Source organism: Pteropus vampyrus, unplaced genomic scaffold (assembly GCF_000151845.1).
Source record: "Pteropus vampyrus isolate Shadow unplaced genomic scaffold, Pvam_2.0 Scaffold82, whole genome shotgun sequence".
NCBI lineage: Eukaryota > Metazoa > Chordata > Mammalia > Chiroptera > Pteropodidae > Pteropus > Pteropus vampyrus.
The window spans coordinates 6,673,150-6,693,101 of NW_011888863.1; the positions used below are offsets into that span (position 1 = coordinate 6,673,150).

At 38.1% G+C, this 19,952-nt stretch overlaps 2 protein-coding genes across 11 annotated transcripts in view; one reads left to right on the forward strand and one right to left on the reverse strand.

Moving 5' to 3' along the window:
- Positions 1 to 929, forward strand: part of DNM1L (dynamin 1 like) — a 40,927-nt gene extending 39,998 nt beyond the window's left edge. For 6 of the 9 annotated variants that reach the window (XM_011363147.2, XM_011363145.2, XM_011363146.2 and 3 more), the window contains one exon: positions 232 to 516. In XM_011363147.2, the coding sequence (XP_011361449.1) occupies positions 232 to 288 (57 nt within the window). In that variant the 3' untranslated portion in view covers positions 289 to 516. Of the gene's footprint in view, positions 1 to 231 lie in introns of all 9 variants that reach the window. The other 3 variants (XM_023532402.1, XM_023532400.1, XM_023532401.1) reach the window with 1 other exon arrangement.
- YARS2 (tyrosyl-tRNA synthetase 2) lies at positions 23 to 14,331 on the reverse strand. 2 transcript variants are annotated; one of them, XR_896041.2, is made up of 6 exons: positions 13,509 to 14,308; positions 12,637 to 12,804; positions 7,046 to 7,201; positions 6,566 to 6,736; positions 3,480 to 3,772; positions 23 to 893 (listed from the first exon to the last, which is right to left on the reverse strand). XR_896041.2 is itself a non-coding variant. In XM_011363149.2 (5 exons), exons 1-5 carry the CDS (start codon positions 14,288 to 14,290, stop codon positions 3,613 to 3,615), a joined length of 1,437 nt encoding a protein of 478 aa, XP_011361451.1. In that variant the 5' UTR covers positions 14,291 to 14,331; the 3' UTR covers positions 1,318 to 3,612. The 2 variants fall into 2 exon arrangements, 1 of the variants encoding a protein (XP_011361451.1); XM_011363149.2 differs by lacking the exon at positions 23 to 893 and having other exon boundaries at positions 1,318 to 3,772; positions 13,509 to 14,331.
- Between the last annotated feature and the right edge of the window lie 5,621 nt (positions 14,332 to 19,952).

The window sequence follows — 19,952 nt, forward strand, 5'->3', positions numbered from 1 at the left end:
TTGTAGATATAAACATGTATTGTTTAAAATGCATTCTGATCTTTGGATACATATATAGTCTTCATATGATAGCTAATTTCTCTTGGTACTTGATAAAATTGAAATTCCAGAGAAAATACTGTTTATTATAAATTGACTATATATAAAGTGGAGCGATTACCCCCACATAATTCAGATTCTTTGCTATATTAACTTAATAAGCACTTATAATAATTTTTATCTTTAATGCAGGCATTACAAGGAGCAGGTCAAATTATTGCTGAAATCCGAGAGACTCATCTTTGGTGAAGAGAACTATATAATACTGAGACTTTGTTGACTCGAAACTTGCTAGTTACTGCCTACTTGAGTAGATTTTTATTTATGAACTGCTGGGTATTACAATGGTATGAATCTGCTCATGTGAAGACTGGCTTTAAACTGAAAATTGTACGCTACTACAGAACAATTCACACATTTAATCCAAATAATAAATGGATGTTTCTAAAGTTTCCCAGTATATATAAAATTCATCAAGTCTGTCCTGTGACTTTCATTTGAACTTTTTAAAAAGACATGTTAATGTTCTAGTTGTACAAGCAGTTTGCCTGTGGGTAAGATGACCTATGTACTCTGTTAGTAGTTGTAAAGCTGCTGCCATAGTCCTTCAGGAAGAAAGAATGCAAGACATTTCATATGACTATACTGCATGCACTATTTTTGAAAGATGTGGGTTGACAAGTTACTCACATAGTCACTGTATTCCACCTGTCCTTCGATTTAGTTTTATCAAGCTTCTCTGCAATCTTTGATGTGTTAGTAAGGAAGTTGGATGCACAAGAGGATCTGTGACAATGATGCGGTGTACATAATGTGTGGCTACGCAGCCCTTCCACTTCTGGGTCCACATGGCCCTAGTGCATTAAAAATTAAAATATTTTTGATTCTTACCTGAGAGCATGAATTAAATTTTCTTGTATTATCTAGTAAGACCTGGAAATGATCATTCCTTTTAATTTTTAGAGTTTCTAATTCCACCTGGTTTCCAAATACAATAGTAATTCATATACATATTTAAATTTAAATTGGGCCACTTACACCATGTACCAGGATTCACTTGGAGGGGGGACTTAAAACCAAATACTGTGCTGATTATAGAAGTATATCCTTTCTCTATAAGCATTAATTGGTAATAGTTACTTTATTTCACACCAGCAAAATACACTGGAATAGAGGTGTAAAAATACTGGTGGGGCCTTATTATTTAAAGAAAAACATATGTATACACATACTCCTAATTGCTTATAGACGAATAAACTGCATTCAGGGGCTTGGGTGTGAGATTTAGAACATATATACATTTTATTAAAACTCCCCAATTCTTGATACAAGTTACATTACAAATTTAAGATAGGGTCAAAATCCTTAAGGCATCTGGCTCCATCTCTAACATAACATGTTAAGTAAATTATACATTACAGATATAAAAATTTCTTTTTAAGTGATGACATTTATGAAGGGGGCTACTGGCCAATATGAATATATCTCTTAACTTTAGCTTATGGTACTCTAAGAAACAGGCTCAGCAACTGATCCCAAACATAAAAAAAACAGATTCAGTCTCATATGATACTATTTCAAATCGATTAGAATCTTGATAGAATACATGCTACCAAGATGTTTGTTAGCACTTTAAAATCACTCTGCCATCATTAAACATCAGTTTTGAAATTATAGCCATCTATGATTTACTTGTTTTAGACAGATTAGATGACTACCATTCTAGCCTTTTGAATTGGTAAGGGAAAAAACCCTTTATAATGGACCTTCCTCCAGCATATCAAACAGGTTTCCAATTAAAAATGTTATCTTTAAAGACAGGCTGTGATGATGCACTTTCTGGCACTACACATTGTACAAAAAAAAAAAAAAAAAGCAAGAAAGGTATGGAAAGAAAACCTTCCTTTGTTGGCCCTCAAACTGAGTGAAGCTCTGAAATGTGGAGATGGTGACAGCAGTCCCCAACCCTTTTGGCACCAGGAACCGGTGCTTCTATGAGAATCTAATGCCTGATGATCTGAAGTTGAGCCGAGGTGGTGACACTAGTGCTGGGGAGCGGCTGCTAATACAGATGAAGTTTCGCTCGCTTGCCCGCTGATGCTTGCCTCCTATTGTGTGGCTTGGTTCCTAACAGGCCATGGACCAGTACTGGTCTGTGGCCCGGGGGTTGAGGACCCCTGATCTATGACATTTATAATGGATACCTGTATGTTCTTGATATGTAAATAAAATTGCTGGTATGAAATGACATTAAAGTTTATCAATAAATGAATTCTTCCTAATTTTACTCTCAGAAAAAGGTTTAAAATAGTTTTTTAACATAGAAATCTACTTTGGACATCATAGTACAGCTAATTCTGCAAGAAAGTTTTATGACTTTTTTTTTCCTATTCTCACATTTCACTGAGATATTACTGCATCTCCATTTTCCTATATGAAGATAGTGACTTGCTCCAAGTAATGCAGGTAGCAAATGTCTAGAATTTGAATATTAAAGCCATGCTTTGCTGCTTGTAAGGTTTTCTAGAAGATGTTTGTGAACCATTTTGTATGTTTGTGTTTTTCACTTGATCCTTAGGGAAATAGGGGAGCTATTACCTTGATTTTTCAGATGTGGAAATGGTTCTAGAGATTTAACTTGTCTAACGCATGAAGAACTTAACTAAGTCTTAACACCAAATCCTTTAAATTTGATCTGAAAGCTTTCCTTATCTGAATAACTTGATATTCTCATATAATTGGATGTTTGCTATAATATTTGCCTCTATTTTATCTCTGGTTACTTTTCAGTTTATCTCAAGTTGCAGTTAGCTTGGGGACAGGATTTGAAACTTAAAACTAAAAGTTTCTAAATTTATAAAATATTGCTACCTTAGTAACCCAACAAAATAAGGCTGTAAGTAAACAGTTATACTGAAACAGAGGCAAGGGACAGGAAAACTGAATTAGAAGCTTTCTGAAAAGTCAAATACTGATTTTTATTCTTTTCTTTGAAAAGGAACTACTCCTGTTGTAATTTCTAATTTTCTCCCAGCTGAAGTATTTTGGCTAACTTTTCTCCTTTTTAAGGAGAAGTATATTTGCTTCAACTAAACAAATTAATTTCCAATACTAGATTTTGCATTTCTAATATGGATACTGCTGGATTTGAGCAGTATAAACACTAGCAAGATCAGTGAGATAATATACTGATATAAAAGTATCCACAATTCATTACATTACCTCTTTTTCATTGTTCCTCCTCACATCCAAAAAGGAGAGCAAGGACAATAGTAAAGATAGCAATTAGTTTTTTCATAAAGTATAATTTTTAAGAGATTAACCCTGGAAATCACAGTTTTCTATGGTAGTCCTTAATGTTTAAGGATCAGGAAATAAAACATCCCATCATTACACAAACAACTTATTAACCAGCCTATGTAAATAATGAAATTACTCACACTGGGAGGCCCAGAGTATACTCCATTCTCTTGTTTGATTTGTATAAATGAAGGTAAAAGTTCTGGAGCCAAACTTTCGAATGTCTTGAGAATGAAATGATGGATAAGACTGAACCACCTGAAGGATTTTTCATCATAGCTGAAGCCATTTTATAATGTAGAAATTCCTTTTTCCTATTTTAAGTAATGAAAGTCCATTCTTAAGAATATGTTGTCCAACAACTAAAACACTCTCGGGATTCGTTACTTGTCTGTGATTTATACTGACTCCGCCTTCTGTTATCATCCGATACCTAAAAATATAAATGTTTAGTAATTAGATAAATCCTATCACTGTTGACATCTCCCAATAATATAGATGCATCATTACTGTATTTCTCTTAAATTTCAGAGGTTCTCCCAAGTGCAACCTTTTAGCACTGAATTGTTATCTTCACGTTTTCTAGATTCTGCTTCTCTTTAATGCTCGTTAAGGGAACAGGTTTAAGGCAAAACAGATTTCTTGTTTTGTGGAGAAAAAGTACTGGGATATCTCAGCTCTTGATAGAACTGTCTGGTTGGTTGTGGTTTAAAAATGAAGTGAATTGGAATAAAGGATCACTTTCTGGAGGGCTCCCCGTACCTTGGGGGATAAAAAAGAAAGTCACGGAAACTTCCAAAAATAAGAAATTTGTGCTGCTTTTCATGAGATATAAGTCACAACTACAGTAAGTCCTCACAAAGTCGCTGAGAGGTTCTTTGAAACCGCAACTTTAAGTGAAACGACAAATAATGAGACCAGTTTAACCACAAGCTGGCTGATAATGAGTAAAGTTCCTATGGCATACTCCTAGTAACAAAAATATCACCAAACTTCTAAACACTTACAGTGACAAACACTGAAATAAATGTGAGCTATGTATACATTTAAGAAAGGTTAATGAAAACAAGTATGATGACTTTTCCAACCCACTGATTCTAGTTAAGGGTCATGTGTGGCTGGAGCCTATCCCTGGCAGCTCGGGCACCAGGCGGGAACCCATGCCGGACAGGGCACTCCCATTGCCAGGGTGCACCCACACCCTCTCAGACTGGGACAGTGTAGACACGCCAATTCACCTCATGTGCACATATTTAGGATGGAGGAGGAAACCAGGAGTACCTGGAGAAAATCCACACAGACACTAGAGAACGTGCAAACTTCACACAGACTGTGGCCCTGGCCAGGAATTGATTTTTTTTTTTTTTTTTGACATAATGAAACATTATTTGAGGACCTGCTATTATATAGTGTTATCTATAGCCATCTTGAGGAAACTTGCACATGAAACGAAAAATCCTTGCAAATTACATTCTGAGACTGCAAATAATAAATTTTGTTAAAATTTTTCTTTTAAAAAGCCGATTTCAGAAATGAAAAATCAGTAGCTGATTTAATTCTAGATTACAAGAGTTTTTGATGGTCTATATAAACAGGTTTTGTTCATTATCATCTAATTCATTCAATAGGTTTATAGAGCCACTACTATGCACTAAATATAAAGTATTGCAAACTCATGTAGAGAGCCAGACAGACGAACAATTACAACACACTGTGATTAAGTGTTGTACCAGGAACACACTGGGTGGTGGGGGTTTGAAATTTTCCTAAGTCACCTAAACTAGGAGAGTGAGTAGGAGTTATTTTCAAACAGGATGAGGAAACATGGGAGTAGCTAGAAAAAGGTGAGATTTAAGAAAAGAGGACTAGAGCATGAAAGGCCTTGGAAGTCCTGCAAGGCAAATGTTGGTTTTCTCTTATCTATGTTACCAAATTAAATTAATAAAGGACTATGCATGGTTTTATAAAAGCTCAACAGTAAAAGATTTTCTATTATGGATGGATTTCTTTCTTTTAGGAAGTATTATTTTAGGTTTGCTATAGTTTCCGGATCATGTTCTACATTTTGTTTAAATGTACGAACCCACCTTATTTAAGCTTACACAATCTAAAAAATGTCAGTATTACTTAGAACTCTGGTTAAATCAGATATGGTGTCATCTTAAGTAGTAGTAAAACTTCCAGTATTAGTAAATAAACCATTAGAATAGATCAGAAGAAAATGAAAAATGTTTCCAGTGAGGAAAATTCTTAGAACCAGTGACTCACTGTGGGGAGGTATATGACACCATCTTCAATTCAGTGAATATTAAATAGACTAGCATATTAAAAAATCAGGGAGAGTGGCAGGTGATAAAAGAGACAATGGATATTTTCTCTGTTAAGTGTACTCTAAGGCTCTTTGGGATAGAGGCAAATACTCTAAAACAATTGGGGGAAAAAACCCCAACAACCCAGCAACTATAATATAACAAAGGTCTTTCATAACCACGAGCATGGACTAATAACTATTTGACTTATGCTAGAACTACTGCAGAGGAGGCACCCAGGGTCTTCTGGCTAACTAATGCTTCTTCTACATTACACTGTTTCATTTATAAATGAACAAGCATCAGGTATATGTCAAATAACTTTTCTGTGGAATGCCTTATTCCCTAATAATACTGCATGACTGAGGAATTTAAATATTCTACCTACTTCCCAAGTAAGAAAATGCAATTCTCAACAATAGTATGTAGTTTATAATAAATCTTATGAAGTTACATCATATGCTTATTTCATTTTCAGAAATTCAACTAATAAATAGGCTGGAAAACCCTTCTACTCCTCCAAATAAAAAGGATACATACAGGCTGTAGATGAGAAAGGTCATGTCAATCTGTCACTTTAGGGCCTCTCTTGTGATCTAGAATTGTAACCATCCCTGAGCTGAATGATCCCTGAGTATTTATTGAACATAGTGGTCCCTTAAATTCAAGCCTTTTCCAACGTGGGAGGAAAAACTGGGTTAGATTCTGTAAGAAAGTACAGAATCTACTCGACTTCACAGAAAATTTAAGGTATTTTCTATATTCTGTTTTCACTTTATTCTCAGACTAACCTAACTTCGGGAAGGAATGAGACAGCATTAGAGCATTATCAAGAAAACACCCTCTGGAAACACATGCTGCGAATTATAACATTTAATGTTGAATTAAATGTGAATCTTAAAGTTAAATAATCTTACCCCCGGGGACCATCTGGAATGGCATTTGCTTTGCGGCATGTATCTAGGACGCTTGTTGCAGGGTCAAGAACTAATTCAGAAAATGAAGCTTCTTTGAACAACTCTTTTAACTCTTGATCAGACATGACCTCCAGTGCATCTATGCTACTATGATAAAGGGCTTGTGTACACCTGAAAAACATGTTGAGAGCAACATCATGTGAGTGCTTATTCAGATACATGTTCTAATACCCAGTAACCAATTATGAAGTGCCCATTAAGTTCCGGATGTAACGTTTTTGAAACAGCAACATTTATTTTGTATAATTTATAAACTTAATTTGTGATAATCTTCCTAATAAAAAGAGGCTATTTTAAAGCAGTTAAGTCACGCACCAACAATCCTTGTTAGTGGTAGAAGACAACTCTAAAAGAGTACAGCTCTAAATTTTCTCATCTATTAACTAACTTTATCAAGTGTTAATTATTCTAAAAGGCCACCTTTTAGCGGAATCCAGCCCTTCTTGTCCATGAACAAGCTTCGTGACTTCTGCAGCAAGTCGTTTCTGAGGACCGCGCTTTTCCGGTTCTCTGACATGCAGCTGCATTATGTGGTCAATCTCCGGAAGGGGCAGAAACGTGAAGAGCTTCAGGTACCTTCAGGACAAAAAATAAAGTGTTATATACCTAATTTTTTAAATCTCCAGTTCCCCTTACTTTGTAATACTTTTATTTTTAATTGTGAAATACAACATGCAGAAATGTACCAAACATAAGACAATCATACACATACCACCTGAACTGAAGATGTTACTATTTTGACATCTTTGTTTTAGATCTTCCTTTTTTTAACAGCTGTAATAATATAAGTATAGATGAAGCTCTCAGCCCCATCACAGTCTCCTTGCCCCCAGAGAAACCACCAATCTAAATTTGTGTGCATCCTTCCCAGGCATGTTTTTACTTCTGTTTTCTATGTGCCCATAAATAAAAAATACTGTGTAATTTAAAAACTAACAATATTTTATATATATCCTTTAAAGAAATATTTTCTTTGGTGAAAAGCACAGAAAAGTCCACAAATCATAAACATATAGTTTAATGTAAATGTAAAACAGCTATATATGTAACTGTCACCTGTGTAGATGACAACATTGCCTCTACCCAAGGAAGCACAATTGTTCCACAACCCCTCACCTCCCTCCAAACTAACCACTCTTCTGCCTTTCATGGTAATCACTTCCTTCATTTTCTTTATACTTTTACCATCTCAGTATGCTTCTCTAAGCAGCATCACTTAGTTTTGCCTGGTTTTAGATTTTATATAAATGGAACCATACAGAATATCTTCGTGTTTGGCATATCATTATGTTTGAGAGATTCACCCGTGTTGCTGTGTATACAGCTGTTGTATACAGCATTGCATGTTACAAATATTCTATAACCTATGTATTTATTCTATTGTGGATGTTTGTGTTGTTTCTACTCGTGGACAACTGCTAATAATGCTGCTATGAATACTCTCAAGTATTTCTCTTGGTGCACATGTGCAGTAATTTCTGTTAGGGATATATCCAGGAGAGGAACTGCTGGATCATAGGTTATGTGCGTATTCAGCTTTAGTAGACATAGTCACATATTTTTCCAAAGTGGTTCTATTAGTATAGTATAAGTTCCTGTCATTCAGCTTGCCAAGATATCTATGCAAGGACATCCATCTTGAATAAACATAATGCCAGCTGTATGACACAGCTAGTAGCAGACTAACTAGATAAGGGAGCAGGCCATCCCCACTCATGAAGTTCTCCTATTAGAAAGTCCTAGGTAACCTAGAACACTGCCTGAGTGACCTTGCTCTTCCCTTCCCACTCCTTCATTCCCACTTTTATGTTTTAAATTTGCCAGTAGAGAGTGAACCCATGAAACCCTAGGCACCCCACCCCTTGACCCTAATAAAGGCAGAGCCCCAGGTCCACACTCCCTCCTCTCTTCCGGTGACCTCAGAGTGCCATATACCCTCCAGACCTTGGGAGTTATAAATCTTGTTTCTTCAAAGTCCCTGATGGTTGTTGCTGAGGTGAATCCCACAATTGTAATACGAAACACAAGGGCTAGTCCAGCCACAACACTGGCTCCCATCACCACAAGGAGTATGGGCCCAGGTGCACTTCCAGGCATTTCTAGCCAATAGCATCACTACTAACAGGCTGAGACCAACACAATTGGCATAGTTGGCAGGACTGCATGACTGACTTGCAATTAACTGAGGGGAATGCCCTTTAGCCTAGAAGGGCTTACTAACTGGATAATCCAAGTGGGTAACACCATTTGGGAAGGCAGCCTCACTTGCTCGAACTCCATTATGCTGTCATGTGTTTTTGCATATTGCCTCTGCCATGTGTTGCCTGTGGTATCTATTCCTAAATGTCACTGCTGCCATAAGAATTCAGTGATCTCCACAGAGCAGTGGGATCAAGGCCATATGGTCTAACAAGATGATTAGACCACTAATTATTCAGGCCTTAATGGACTGCTAATGTACATACTGTCCTCATGCTCAGGAAAAGGGGCCCTAAGCAACGCTATCGCTCCCACCCCTGCCCCACCTTGCTTCAGCCCCATGTGCCTTCGTGCTGAAGACCTTCAGGAGAAGGTATCACTGGAGGTAAGGAAGTGGGAGACCTCCCACTGAAACCACTGAGCAGTGGGTAACATGAGGACTATGTGAATACAGCAGCTTTGCAACAGGCAGCTAATGGCACCATGAAAGGAGAAATGCAGCCAAGGTTTGCTATACCTATGTACCACTGCATTCGCTGCTGTCCCCCTTTTCCCTACAACCCAATGGGATATCATGGGTCTGACTCCTGGTGCAATGTTGCTGCATAATTAATGGACAAATATAAATGTCCTGAATATCCTGTGCTAGTGCCTCCTATGACCTCTGAAGAGGTATGCCAGCTCTTGATAAATGCAAAACCCCATAGAAGCTTCCTAGGCATTGCTGCTGTATAATAACATGACAAGGCTCTGGCATTAGGCTCCAGAGAGACCTAGGGATTTCCTAAAGACCCTGGGGTATCACTAACAGAGGCAGACCCAATCCAGGGTAGACCGACAGGGACACCCTGGAAAGGTAGCCACCTATGAAGAGGGCTCATAGGGACATCTTCCACAAACTCTGGTAACAACACTTAAGATCAAGGTAACGAAGAAAATGAGGAAGTAAAAGTTGAGATTAGAAATTATCCCTTAACTGAAATTCTAACTTCCCTTAAAGATTCTCTGCAGCGGGAAGGAAAGAAGGGAATTGATTGCCACTGCAGATTCTGGAACCTAAATTTTTACTCATGGCTGCCAAAATGTGCCAACTGGCTGGTATCTCTACAGACCCTAAAAATCTATAAACATCTCAGAGATCCATTAAGGCTATATGTCCATTTCCTCTGATATACCACATGAACCTTCTTGGCTTTCCCCTGCATGAGGCGCCCTTGCCACCAACAGAAAAACTGACAGTATTACTGAAGCCTCTAGTAACAGTGAGGGCCGTAGAGCCACTGGTATTTGTACCGGGGTCCTCCCTCTCCTCACCTGCATATTTATTGCCTGGCACTGTGCCCATACCCCCAACATAGTGATCACTGCTAAGGCTCACAGTGAATGGAAAACATTAGAGGCCTGTGTCCTACCATACAAAATTTGCATGGCCCAGGGGATTTATCCTCTCCATAACCATACTGACCCAAATGACTCCCTGTTCATTTCCAACCCTGAAAAGGCCTCATTTGACTCTGAGTCCAGAGAATTCTTTTTATAAGGTGCTCCCCCTAATTATGGACCAGTGCTCCATTTTATTGGGACTTAAAAACTATTCAAAAGGCCCTGGAGGGTGTTGAGACGGTTGCCAGACAGGAGATTCTCACCCAGATATTTCAGACTTATGCCCCTCCACCCCCGCTGCCCCTAGGGGTCTCCTTCTAGCACATTATCCTAAATGAAAAGGGCTCTCTAATCCTTGCACACCACTTATATCAATGTGGCTGGGCAATCACTCCTTGTCAATTTTCTGTGCATCATCTGGTCCTCTGAGGGCTGAGAAATCCCCCCAAGAGCGAAACATCAATTACTATAAACCACCCACTACCCTCAGATAGGTACAACACATACTAGGCCTTTTCATGTTCTGAAGTCAACATAGCCCTCATCTCACTTATTCTTTGCCTGATATACACAATCTCATGCAATCACATGGAAATCTGCCATCTTCTGTTGGGATAAAGCCCAACAAGCCTTACCTTTAGTCCTGCCTGGCTCCACATTCTGATTCAGTCCTTGACTATACCTGACTATGCCTCCTGGAGTCTCTGAACCAAACATGAGTCTACCTAATTTCTTAATGGATTAAGCACATACCCCCATGGACAGCCCTTGAGCACCAACTTTTGGCATTTTACTGTTCCTTTATCCTACATTTCTCTTATTATTAAGGCTGAGCAACTTTTTCACGTTTTGGGTCTTCTGAATAGAATCCCTATGAAGTGTCTGTTCAAGTCTCTTCTCATTTTTCTACTGGGCTGTCAGTCTTTTTCTCATTGGCTTATAGAAATTCTTTATATTAATGTGAATATAAATTCTATCAGTTACATGTACTGAAACTATATTCTCTCATTCTTAAAGGTGAACTGATGAACAGTTGATATTACTTTAATTTAGCCAAATTTATCAATCTTTTTCTTTGGGTCCCATTTAAAAAACTTTTCCTATCCCAGTCATGAAGAAATTTTCCTATTTATCTTCTAAAACTTTTGTTTAGATTGTCTTGTCTCTTGTAATAAATTTAGGTTGATAATCTACCTGGAACTGATTTCTCTGTACAGTGTGAGGTTAATTTTTACTATTTTCCTCACATAAGACATCTAATTATCCAAGTAATATTTATTGAAAAGATTGTCTTACTCTATGGCTCTGCAGTGCCACTGAGATCAGGTGACTATATATGCTGGAGTCTGTCTGGATTCTCTAATCTGTTCCATTTGTCTCTTTATTTAACCTTACATTGAAGCTTCAAAAATCTAAAGGTTATTAGAATTAATAAGAGTTTAGCAAGGTTGCTGAATACATGGATAATATATAGAAATTAATTCTATTTCTACATATCAGAGCCAGTCAGAAAATGAAGTTTTCAAAAAGATATCAAGTTCTTGATATATCAAACTAGAGGACTGTATCATCAAATATGTTAGGAATAAATCTAAAGGAAAATAATGAACCCCTTAATTACTATAGTTTTACAATAAGGCATAGCTTCCGCTCTGTTCTTAAACAATGTCTTGGACAATCTCAGCCTTTTTTATTTCCAGGTAAATCTTAAACCAACTTGTCAAGTACCACACACACACAAAAAGCCCGTTTAGATATGGTTGGGATTGCACTGAATATGTGTATCAAATCTTATAGAACCAATATCAGTTCTATTGCAATATAACTCTCCATTTATGTAGGTCTTTATTTTTACTCAATAGTTTTTTAATGTCCTGCAGGAAAGTCATACACTTAAAAATTTTTAAAACAATTATTCCTAGATTACTTTGATAGTGCAGTTGTATCAGAAATATTTTTTGAAAAATTCATTTTCTTTGTTGCAGATATATTTGTTTTCTCATTAATTTATATTCTTCCAAGAGTTTAAGATAATGTGAATGAGAAAATCATTTTAAGGCTTTCAAAAGGTGTTTTACATTACATTAAAGAAAAAAAGACCTGGGACAAAGTAAAATAAGGCTTAGTGAAGTTTAAGATGAAAGGAGTGAAAAAACTAGAATATGCAAGCAATAATGTCCTAAGTACATGTTAGATGTAGATTACAACCTTGACTGTTTTCTAGCAACCACGGTGATTTTCTGCTTTAACCAAAAGTATTTAACTTTATAACAGTTAAAATTACATGTTCTGTTATATAATGGTCTGTCTTAAATAGTATCTAAGTAAAAAACACACAAAAAACTATAAAGGGTACATAGAGATCGAATGGAAAATAGTATCGCGAGCTTATGAACTTAATTTTTCTCAGCACACTATTAAGAACTCACCTTTCTACAGAATCATCTTGCTGCCTGAGAAAGAATTGATACAATTCAAATGGAGATGTCTTCTCTCTGTTTAGCCAAACAGCATTGCCAGCAGACTTTCCTAGTTTTGCTCCAGTTGTACTTGTAATTAGAGGAACAGTGATTCCAAATACGTCTTCTCCAGTTAACCTATGCATAAAGAAGAACGTCATTATGTGTTTCAAGCACAGGTGGTGGTAGGTTTAGCTAATCACTCTTTCTGTTTCAGTAAGGTCTCTTGCTCTAAGAAAACTTCCATGACCTCCTAAATCTGGATTCGTGTCCCTCTTACTACTTTCACAGTATTCACTCTATTTTGGCATTTGTCATTCTGAACCGCAATTGAACCAACAATGACTCTGGGGAAGCCAAGAGGAGGTGTTGCTTAACCAGGGCCTAGAAAATTTTAAAGGCTGGGTGGGAAGAAGAGACTTGAATAAAGGGCGAGTCAAGTAGAGACGCTAAAGACGATTTAGAGATTTAAAAAAATGAGTAGCACATGGGCTAGCTCTGGTTCACCTCCCTCAATCTATTATCAAGATTAATAATTAAAATGTACGTTATTTCCCAAAAAAGGGAAAACATACAATCCGAATCCTGACTAGCCTACTTCCTGCAGAGCTCTAGAATACATCCCATACTTAATACTTTAATTCAGCCCTTTAGTTCTCATTAGCCACTGATATTAACACCGTTACATATTATATGGTGATAATATTAACACTCTTAATGCGGATAAAATCAACAAAGGCTTGAGGAAAGACGTCAGTCATTTCACAATCCTAATAATGCATCACAAGCTATTCGTGTATGTTATTTGTCGCAGGATTTTTCCTGGGTCTAAAGGCGCTTACTTGTGGATAAACTCGTATCCAGACATGATATTGCCCAGCTGATCAGATCCACCCAGCTGGACCCGGCATCCATAACGCTGGAACAGGTAGTAGAAATCATAGGCCTGAAGCACCTGGTATAAGAACTCCGCCATACTCATCCCCTCGGGGCTCTTGAGCCTTGTCTGTACGCTCAGCCGGCTCAGCAGCGTGCCCATGCGGAAGTGGCTGCCCACTGCCGCCAGGAAGTCCACCAGGCGCTGCTCCTGATACCAGGCAAAGTTGTCCAGCACCGTGAAGCTGCCCCAGGTCCTCCCATTAGTAAAGAGCTGTCGGTGATTAGCCGCCAAGGCCTCGAGCCCCTGGCGCAAGACTTGCGCGTTGCTTCCCACCCGCTCTGCATCTAGCACCTCGCGCTCCTTGGTGCGGCCGCTTGGATCTCCCAGGCGCGCCGTAGCGCCTCCCACCAGCGCGATCACATTGTGGCCCGCTCGCTGGAAGTGAAACAGGCCCAGCAGTGCCAGCAGGTGTCCCACATGAAGCGAGTCGGCCGTGGGGTCGAAGCCGCAGTAGATGGTCTGGGGAAAGTTGCCCGCCGTGCGGCGGTCAAAGAGCTCTGGGAGCTCTATCTTCGTACCCTTCTCAGGAAAGAACTCTTTGAAAAGACCTCTAGCCTTCTGCACCGCCAGCACCCCTTGAGCACCCGAGTGGGCCTCACGGAGCCCCAGGGGCAAGACTCCTAACGGGCCAGGGGTAAAATAGCACCGGCCCCGGCAAATGAACCGTAACATGGGGGCCGCCATCTTGGTGGCGGCACGAAGGGAATGCTGGGACTTTAGAGCCCCCGCCCCTCAATGCCAGCCTTGTACATGATTTGCTTCAGTGTTTTTGTGCGCATGTCCGTGTGGGGCGAGGCGGTTACTTAGTTACGGAGCTAGCGCGCTCGCCAGTCATTGTTCTGACTACCCAAGGTGGGGTTTCCCTTAACGTCCAGTAACCTTAAATTCCCTAAAACTTAGTTTCTTCATCCGAAACTATTTATGATAATAGTTCCTGTCTCATAAGGGCTGTTGTGAGGATTAAGAATTAAAGCACTTGGCCCATAGTGAAAGCTCTACAAATATTAGCTTTTAAATTTTCACCTTAAAAAACTGATGCGAAAGCTCTTCGAAGTCTTGGTTCTAATCAAAAACTTGTTCACAGGGGTTGTGAGGGGCTAGGAATTGGTTTAACTTCATAAGAGATACGATGTTGGGTTAAGATGCAACTTCAAAATACTTTTTCCCCAAGCAGATGAGAATGCCTCAGTCTCCAGTATTCATTAGCTTCTCCAGAAGGTGGCAGACTTGTCCAAGCTATACTGAGAAATTTCAACACACCAAATTAAATGCAGAAAACCCCGTGTCTTATTTAAATTACGGGTATGCAAGTGGGACACAACTTTCGCATTCGTGGATTCAAATCAGTAATCACATTACCACAGCATTGCCAGGTGCTATTAGTACTCCATTCACCAGGCACAGGGTTCTGGATGGCAGCCGGCTGGCAAGGATTCAACTCCAAAACCCCATTTTAGAATCTCATTTCTATGACCATTTTCAATACCAACTGTCTTGGGTTGAGTTCCTTGGGAAACAGACTCCAGTTGGAGATTTGTGTGTAGGGGGGTTACTGGGGCATATTTTTGGCATCAACATCTGTAATGGAGTGATGGAAGCAGGGTTGAGCAGAGAAATTGAGCTGTGAACAATTTGCAACAGAGGCCTCAGACAATCCTATAGGGGACTCTGGAGCTGGAATTCAGAGTCATTCTGAATTGAGGCAAGGGGGTAGGTCTTTGTACCCTATTATTGATCAGTCGTTAAATGTGGGATGTCCCTGGGAAAGGAGGCAAAATTTTGGGCAAGGCTTTGTCAGAAGGAGAGATGCAGAAGAGGACTCAGCTGTGAGCCATCAGCAACCAATTCTCAGCAGCTGGGGAATTGAATACTTTGGTTCTAAAGCAAGAATCTGGGCCATGCTCCAAACCATTCCCTGTGGGACCTTTCCACTTCTTAACACGTTAAGTCATTTAACAAAATGAAATATTTAAAAAATTAGTTTCTTTGCATATATAATTACCAGTGAAGTGAGTTTCTCATTGCCAACTAGAAACTTCTCTACGAATACTAGATACATATTCAGCAGGTTATGTAACATAATCCTAATTGCTGAAGAAAATAAGCAGAGTCTATTCTCTCATATTAATATTCAAAATATCTTAAATTTGTGATCATAACCTGCTTACCTGCAGTCTTATTTCTCACCACTTTGGTCAGGGACATATTTCAGTATGTGTAGCAGGAAATTCTCCTGAGCATACAGCAGATAGTTCTTTCTTTTTAGCACTTAATGCAGGAAGATTTGCACATTTTAAAAGGGGTATCTTTCATTCATGAGGTTCCTGGTTAATATGACATAATTATTTGTGGCTTTTACTGGCATATTAGTAATTTTATACCACAAAGTATGATTTCATATTGTGGTTTAATTACTTACTCACTTTAGGAAAACCTACTTCTTCTCATAGAAACATGTACCTGTTTCAACATTACTGATGGACCTGTGCTTAATGGAGAACTGCAGCTGCTGAAAAACAGAATTCAGAGTAGTGTTTATTATAAGGTCTTTAAAAGTAGACTTGAGTTTCTGCTTGGTTTCTTCTTTAGCTGTATTTCATGAATAGGTAGCAAAGTCTGGTACAGAAGGTATCAGAACAGATGCTACGTGAGACTTGATAGTGGCTTAGTGACAGCAACAATTATTTTTCTTTCATGACTTGTCTTGGTATAATAGGAAAAATGAGGCTTTGTCCAAAAGACAGGAACAATAGAAGAAGGTGGGACTTTTAAACCTTTGGAATTATATACATGGCTAAAATTTAATGGAACTGGACCCATGACTTGAACTTGGGGTAAGGAAAAGTGCACAAATTAATTCTTGCTGTTTTTATTGTCTTAAAAAGTGAATGGCTAATGTTTAAAAGTATTTTAGAAAATACTCTTTCTCTTAATTGTGATCACTTGAGGTTACCTGACCTTGAATCAGGGGCACATCTATTTTGCAAGTACCCTATGTATAATAAAATGTCACATAAAAATTCGCTTTGATGAATGATCCCTGTTTTATATAGTTCCGTTTTCAAAATGTAAACAATTGTAAATATACAGGCATACCTCGGAGATATTGTGGGTTCAGTTCCAGATCACTGCAATAAAGCCAATGTTGCAATAAAGCGAGTTACTCAAATTTTTTGGTTTCCCAGTGCATATTAAAGTTAAATTTACACTATACTGTAGCCTATTATGTGTGCAATAGCATTATATCTAAAAAAAAAAATGTACATTGAAATATATTTTATTGCTAAAAAATGCTAACCATCATTTGAGACTTCAACGAGTAGTAATGTTTTTGCTGGTGGAGGGTCTTCCCTTCAATTTCTAAAAAAACGCAATATCTGTGAAGCACAATAAAGTGAATCATAATAAGATGATATATATTCCTGTAATAGCATTCATAAAGCACACAAATTAAATATTAATAATGTTTTAACTGGTCTCTCACAGGTCATGCCCAACATTTTAAAGTTAGGCGGTCTCATTTAATTCTGAAGCACTTCCCTATTGCATAGTTTACATGCAAATTACAGCAGAGATGAGGCTGTAATTCAGGCTGGGTCTGAAATATGAGCTGTCTAAAGGTCACAGCAGAATGACATCAAAAGGAGTCTGAGGAATTCCGATCATCATAATCACTAAAATGTTATTCCTACTTGTGTTTTCTCTTCTCTTAGAGATTGGAAGTATAGGCTTTTTCTGGAAGATAGTGACACATAGGATGCAAAGGAACGGGATAGAAACAAGAAATAGAAATTATAGTTCACTTCAGGGATTTAGTGATGGCCTTCCTTCCAATTGAACTATTTCCGTGATATTCTTATTTCCTACTATTTGAGAAAAAGAATAATTTCTAAAGACTGCTTTCAAGCCTTTGTTGTTTTTCTGTAATAATTAATAAATCAATCTACCTCATAATTTCATCCTCTTTCATGGCTTCCCTGGGGTCATTATTCTTGAAACTCACATCCTAAATCCTAAAGAATCCTTCTACCCTACCCATCCTTACCTGCAACCCAATTGCTTCCCTTTCATTCCAAATGAATTTCTTCTAAGAAGTTTTCTCTGCATTAGGTAGGACAAGAGAAAAATGCTCTTATTATCCAGGTTCATCACGCCCCTGAAATGTGTTAAAATATACAATCGATAATACTTACTGTCCTTACAATAAAGGAAGGCCATTAAATTTGGTTTAAAAGTATAAATTTATCTAAGTGCCTGAAACCTAGTCTACATCCTTTTATTGAAGTTGCTCTAATGCTTTTTGAGCTGGTCATCATTTTAATACCCAAAAATTTTTTAGAAGAAATTAGTTTCTTTTATGCTGTTGGTTATAGGAGAATATTGCCAAAAAAAAAAAAAAAAGTTACTAAATGTGCATTTCCTTTCTGTATTGCAGTTTAGAGAAGGATAAACATAACTGTTCTTACTTTCTTTTAAGCTGATTTTGTGGCCAGTGTAATAACCTGTAGGGCTTATATGCACCTGGTCACATACTCAGCTGAATAATATTTTGAGATATTTATGACTTTGTTTTTCCATTCTTCATCTTCCCCTTTCCATTTTATCCATTGGAGCAGGTAGTGAGTTCTGTGTGTTAGTGCCTGGGGGAAGTCAGGGAGGAATGAAGAGTAAGCTTGGAACTTTTTATAGCTCTTATTTCTCAAGTAAAAAACATAGAGACAAGGTAAAGTTGAGGAAATAAGCTTGGAGAAGCAGAAGAGAAAGAGACAGGATCTCCTTTATTAAAGAGGACCCCTACCTGGGCAAGAGAGCCTGAGCCGTTAGTCCCATCTGCAAGAGGAGCTGTGCATTTCTCCCTGGCATCAAAGAGATAGTCTCCTGATACACTTAAGGCCTGGGGTTCCTGGCCTCACCCAAAGTTTCTCTGTTCTATTTGAGTCAGAGTAGTGATTGAGTGCCAAGTGGAGGCCACTGCAGGCTTGGCCAACCAGCATAGCTAGAGTAACCAGAATAGATTGGAGATTTGAGATATTATTTCCTGGGCATCGTGTAAGATGATCAAATTTTACTTAAAATTTTGGAAGGAGAAAGGAGCCCAGAACAATGGAGAAGCAATCTCCTACCATTATAGTGGATTAAAGACTCAGAAGTTTGCTCGTTTATTTAACAAATATTTATTGTAAATATTCAATGACTCAGACACTGCCCTAATGGCTTAGGACACATTTGTAAACCAAAGAAAGATATTTGCCTTCATGGAAATGAAATTGTTTCATGAAGTTATATTTCTCTGAGCAGTCCTGTTCTTCACCAACTTCCTTTCTGACCCAGGGTCCTTTTCCACCCCAAGCCTTGGAGCAGAGAGAAGAAATGACTCCAACGTAATTGCTGAAGAATCTGCAGGTTAGGATGGGGTTGTGGGAAAGAAACATTGTGGAGGATATGACGAGGGAAGGACACCCTTTGCTGAATAGCGGTGATCGAGGCGTAGAGTTAAAGGGATCTTGAGACACAGAATTCAAACAATTCTTCCCCTTTCAATCTACAAATGTTTCTTTCTTTACAATTCCTGTACTGATTTTTTTTTTTTTCTCAAGTAACCCTCCTTTTGCTCTGAGTTTGATAAGAGGTGGTATAGTCCACACCAACATTTTGTTTCACAGACTCTTTGCCAGGGTCATGCTTCAGGAGGATATTGACCAAAAAAAAAAAAAAAAGTTACTAAATGTGCTGAGGGTTGCTTGTCTGTTTGCTAATGTGATGAGAAAAGTGGTCTTGTCTGCTAGAAACAGAATCTTGTAGATGCCAGTTGTGATTGTATTTTGAAAAGCTTAGTTCAAAAGGATAATATCTTCAGACAAGATAATTTTGGAATATTTCTATTCCTCAAATTACCTTAGTAATTTTCTAGTCTCTCTGACATAATGTCCAACTGAATCAATCAACTCATCATTGTCCTTCCATCAAGGCCAATTGAATTACAACTTTGTTGAAGAAAAAGTAAAACAACAAACCATCAGTCTACGTTTTGTAGAGCATTTCCATTTGATTCCATCTATTTTTGCCTTTTTCATTTCAGTGTCTTCAATGTAATGTCTTTATGTGCTTCCGTTGTAAGTCCTATATAGTCAATTATCTAATGAGAAGCAAGTCTGGAAACACCTCTTTAGCGATTCTTCTATAACATTATAATGGGAATAAATACCTTGCATTTACTTGTGTCAAACAGAAAAGTCAAACATTACCTCCTTCATCCTCACAACAATGACAAGTTGTGATTTAGAGCTGTGGCACAAAGAGCTCTGGACTAGGAGTCACAGACCTGGGTGGTTGTCTCAGCTCGACT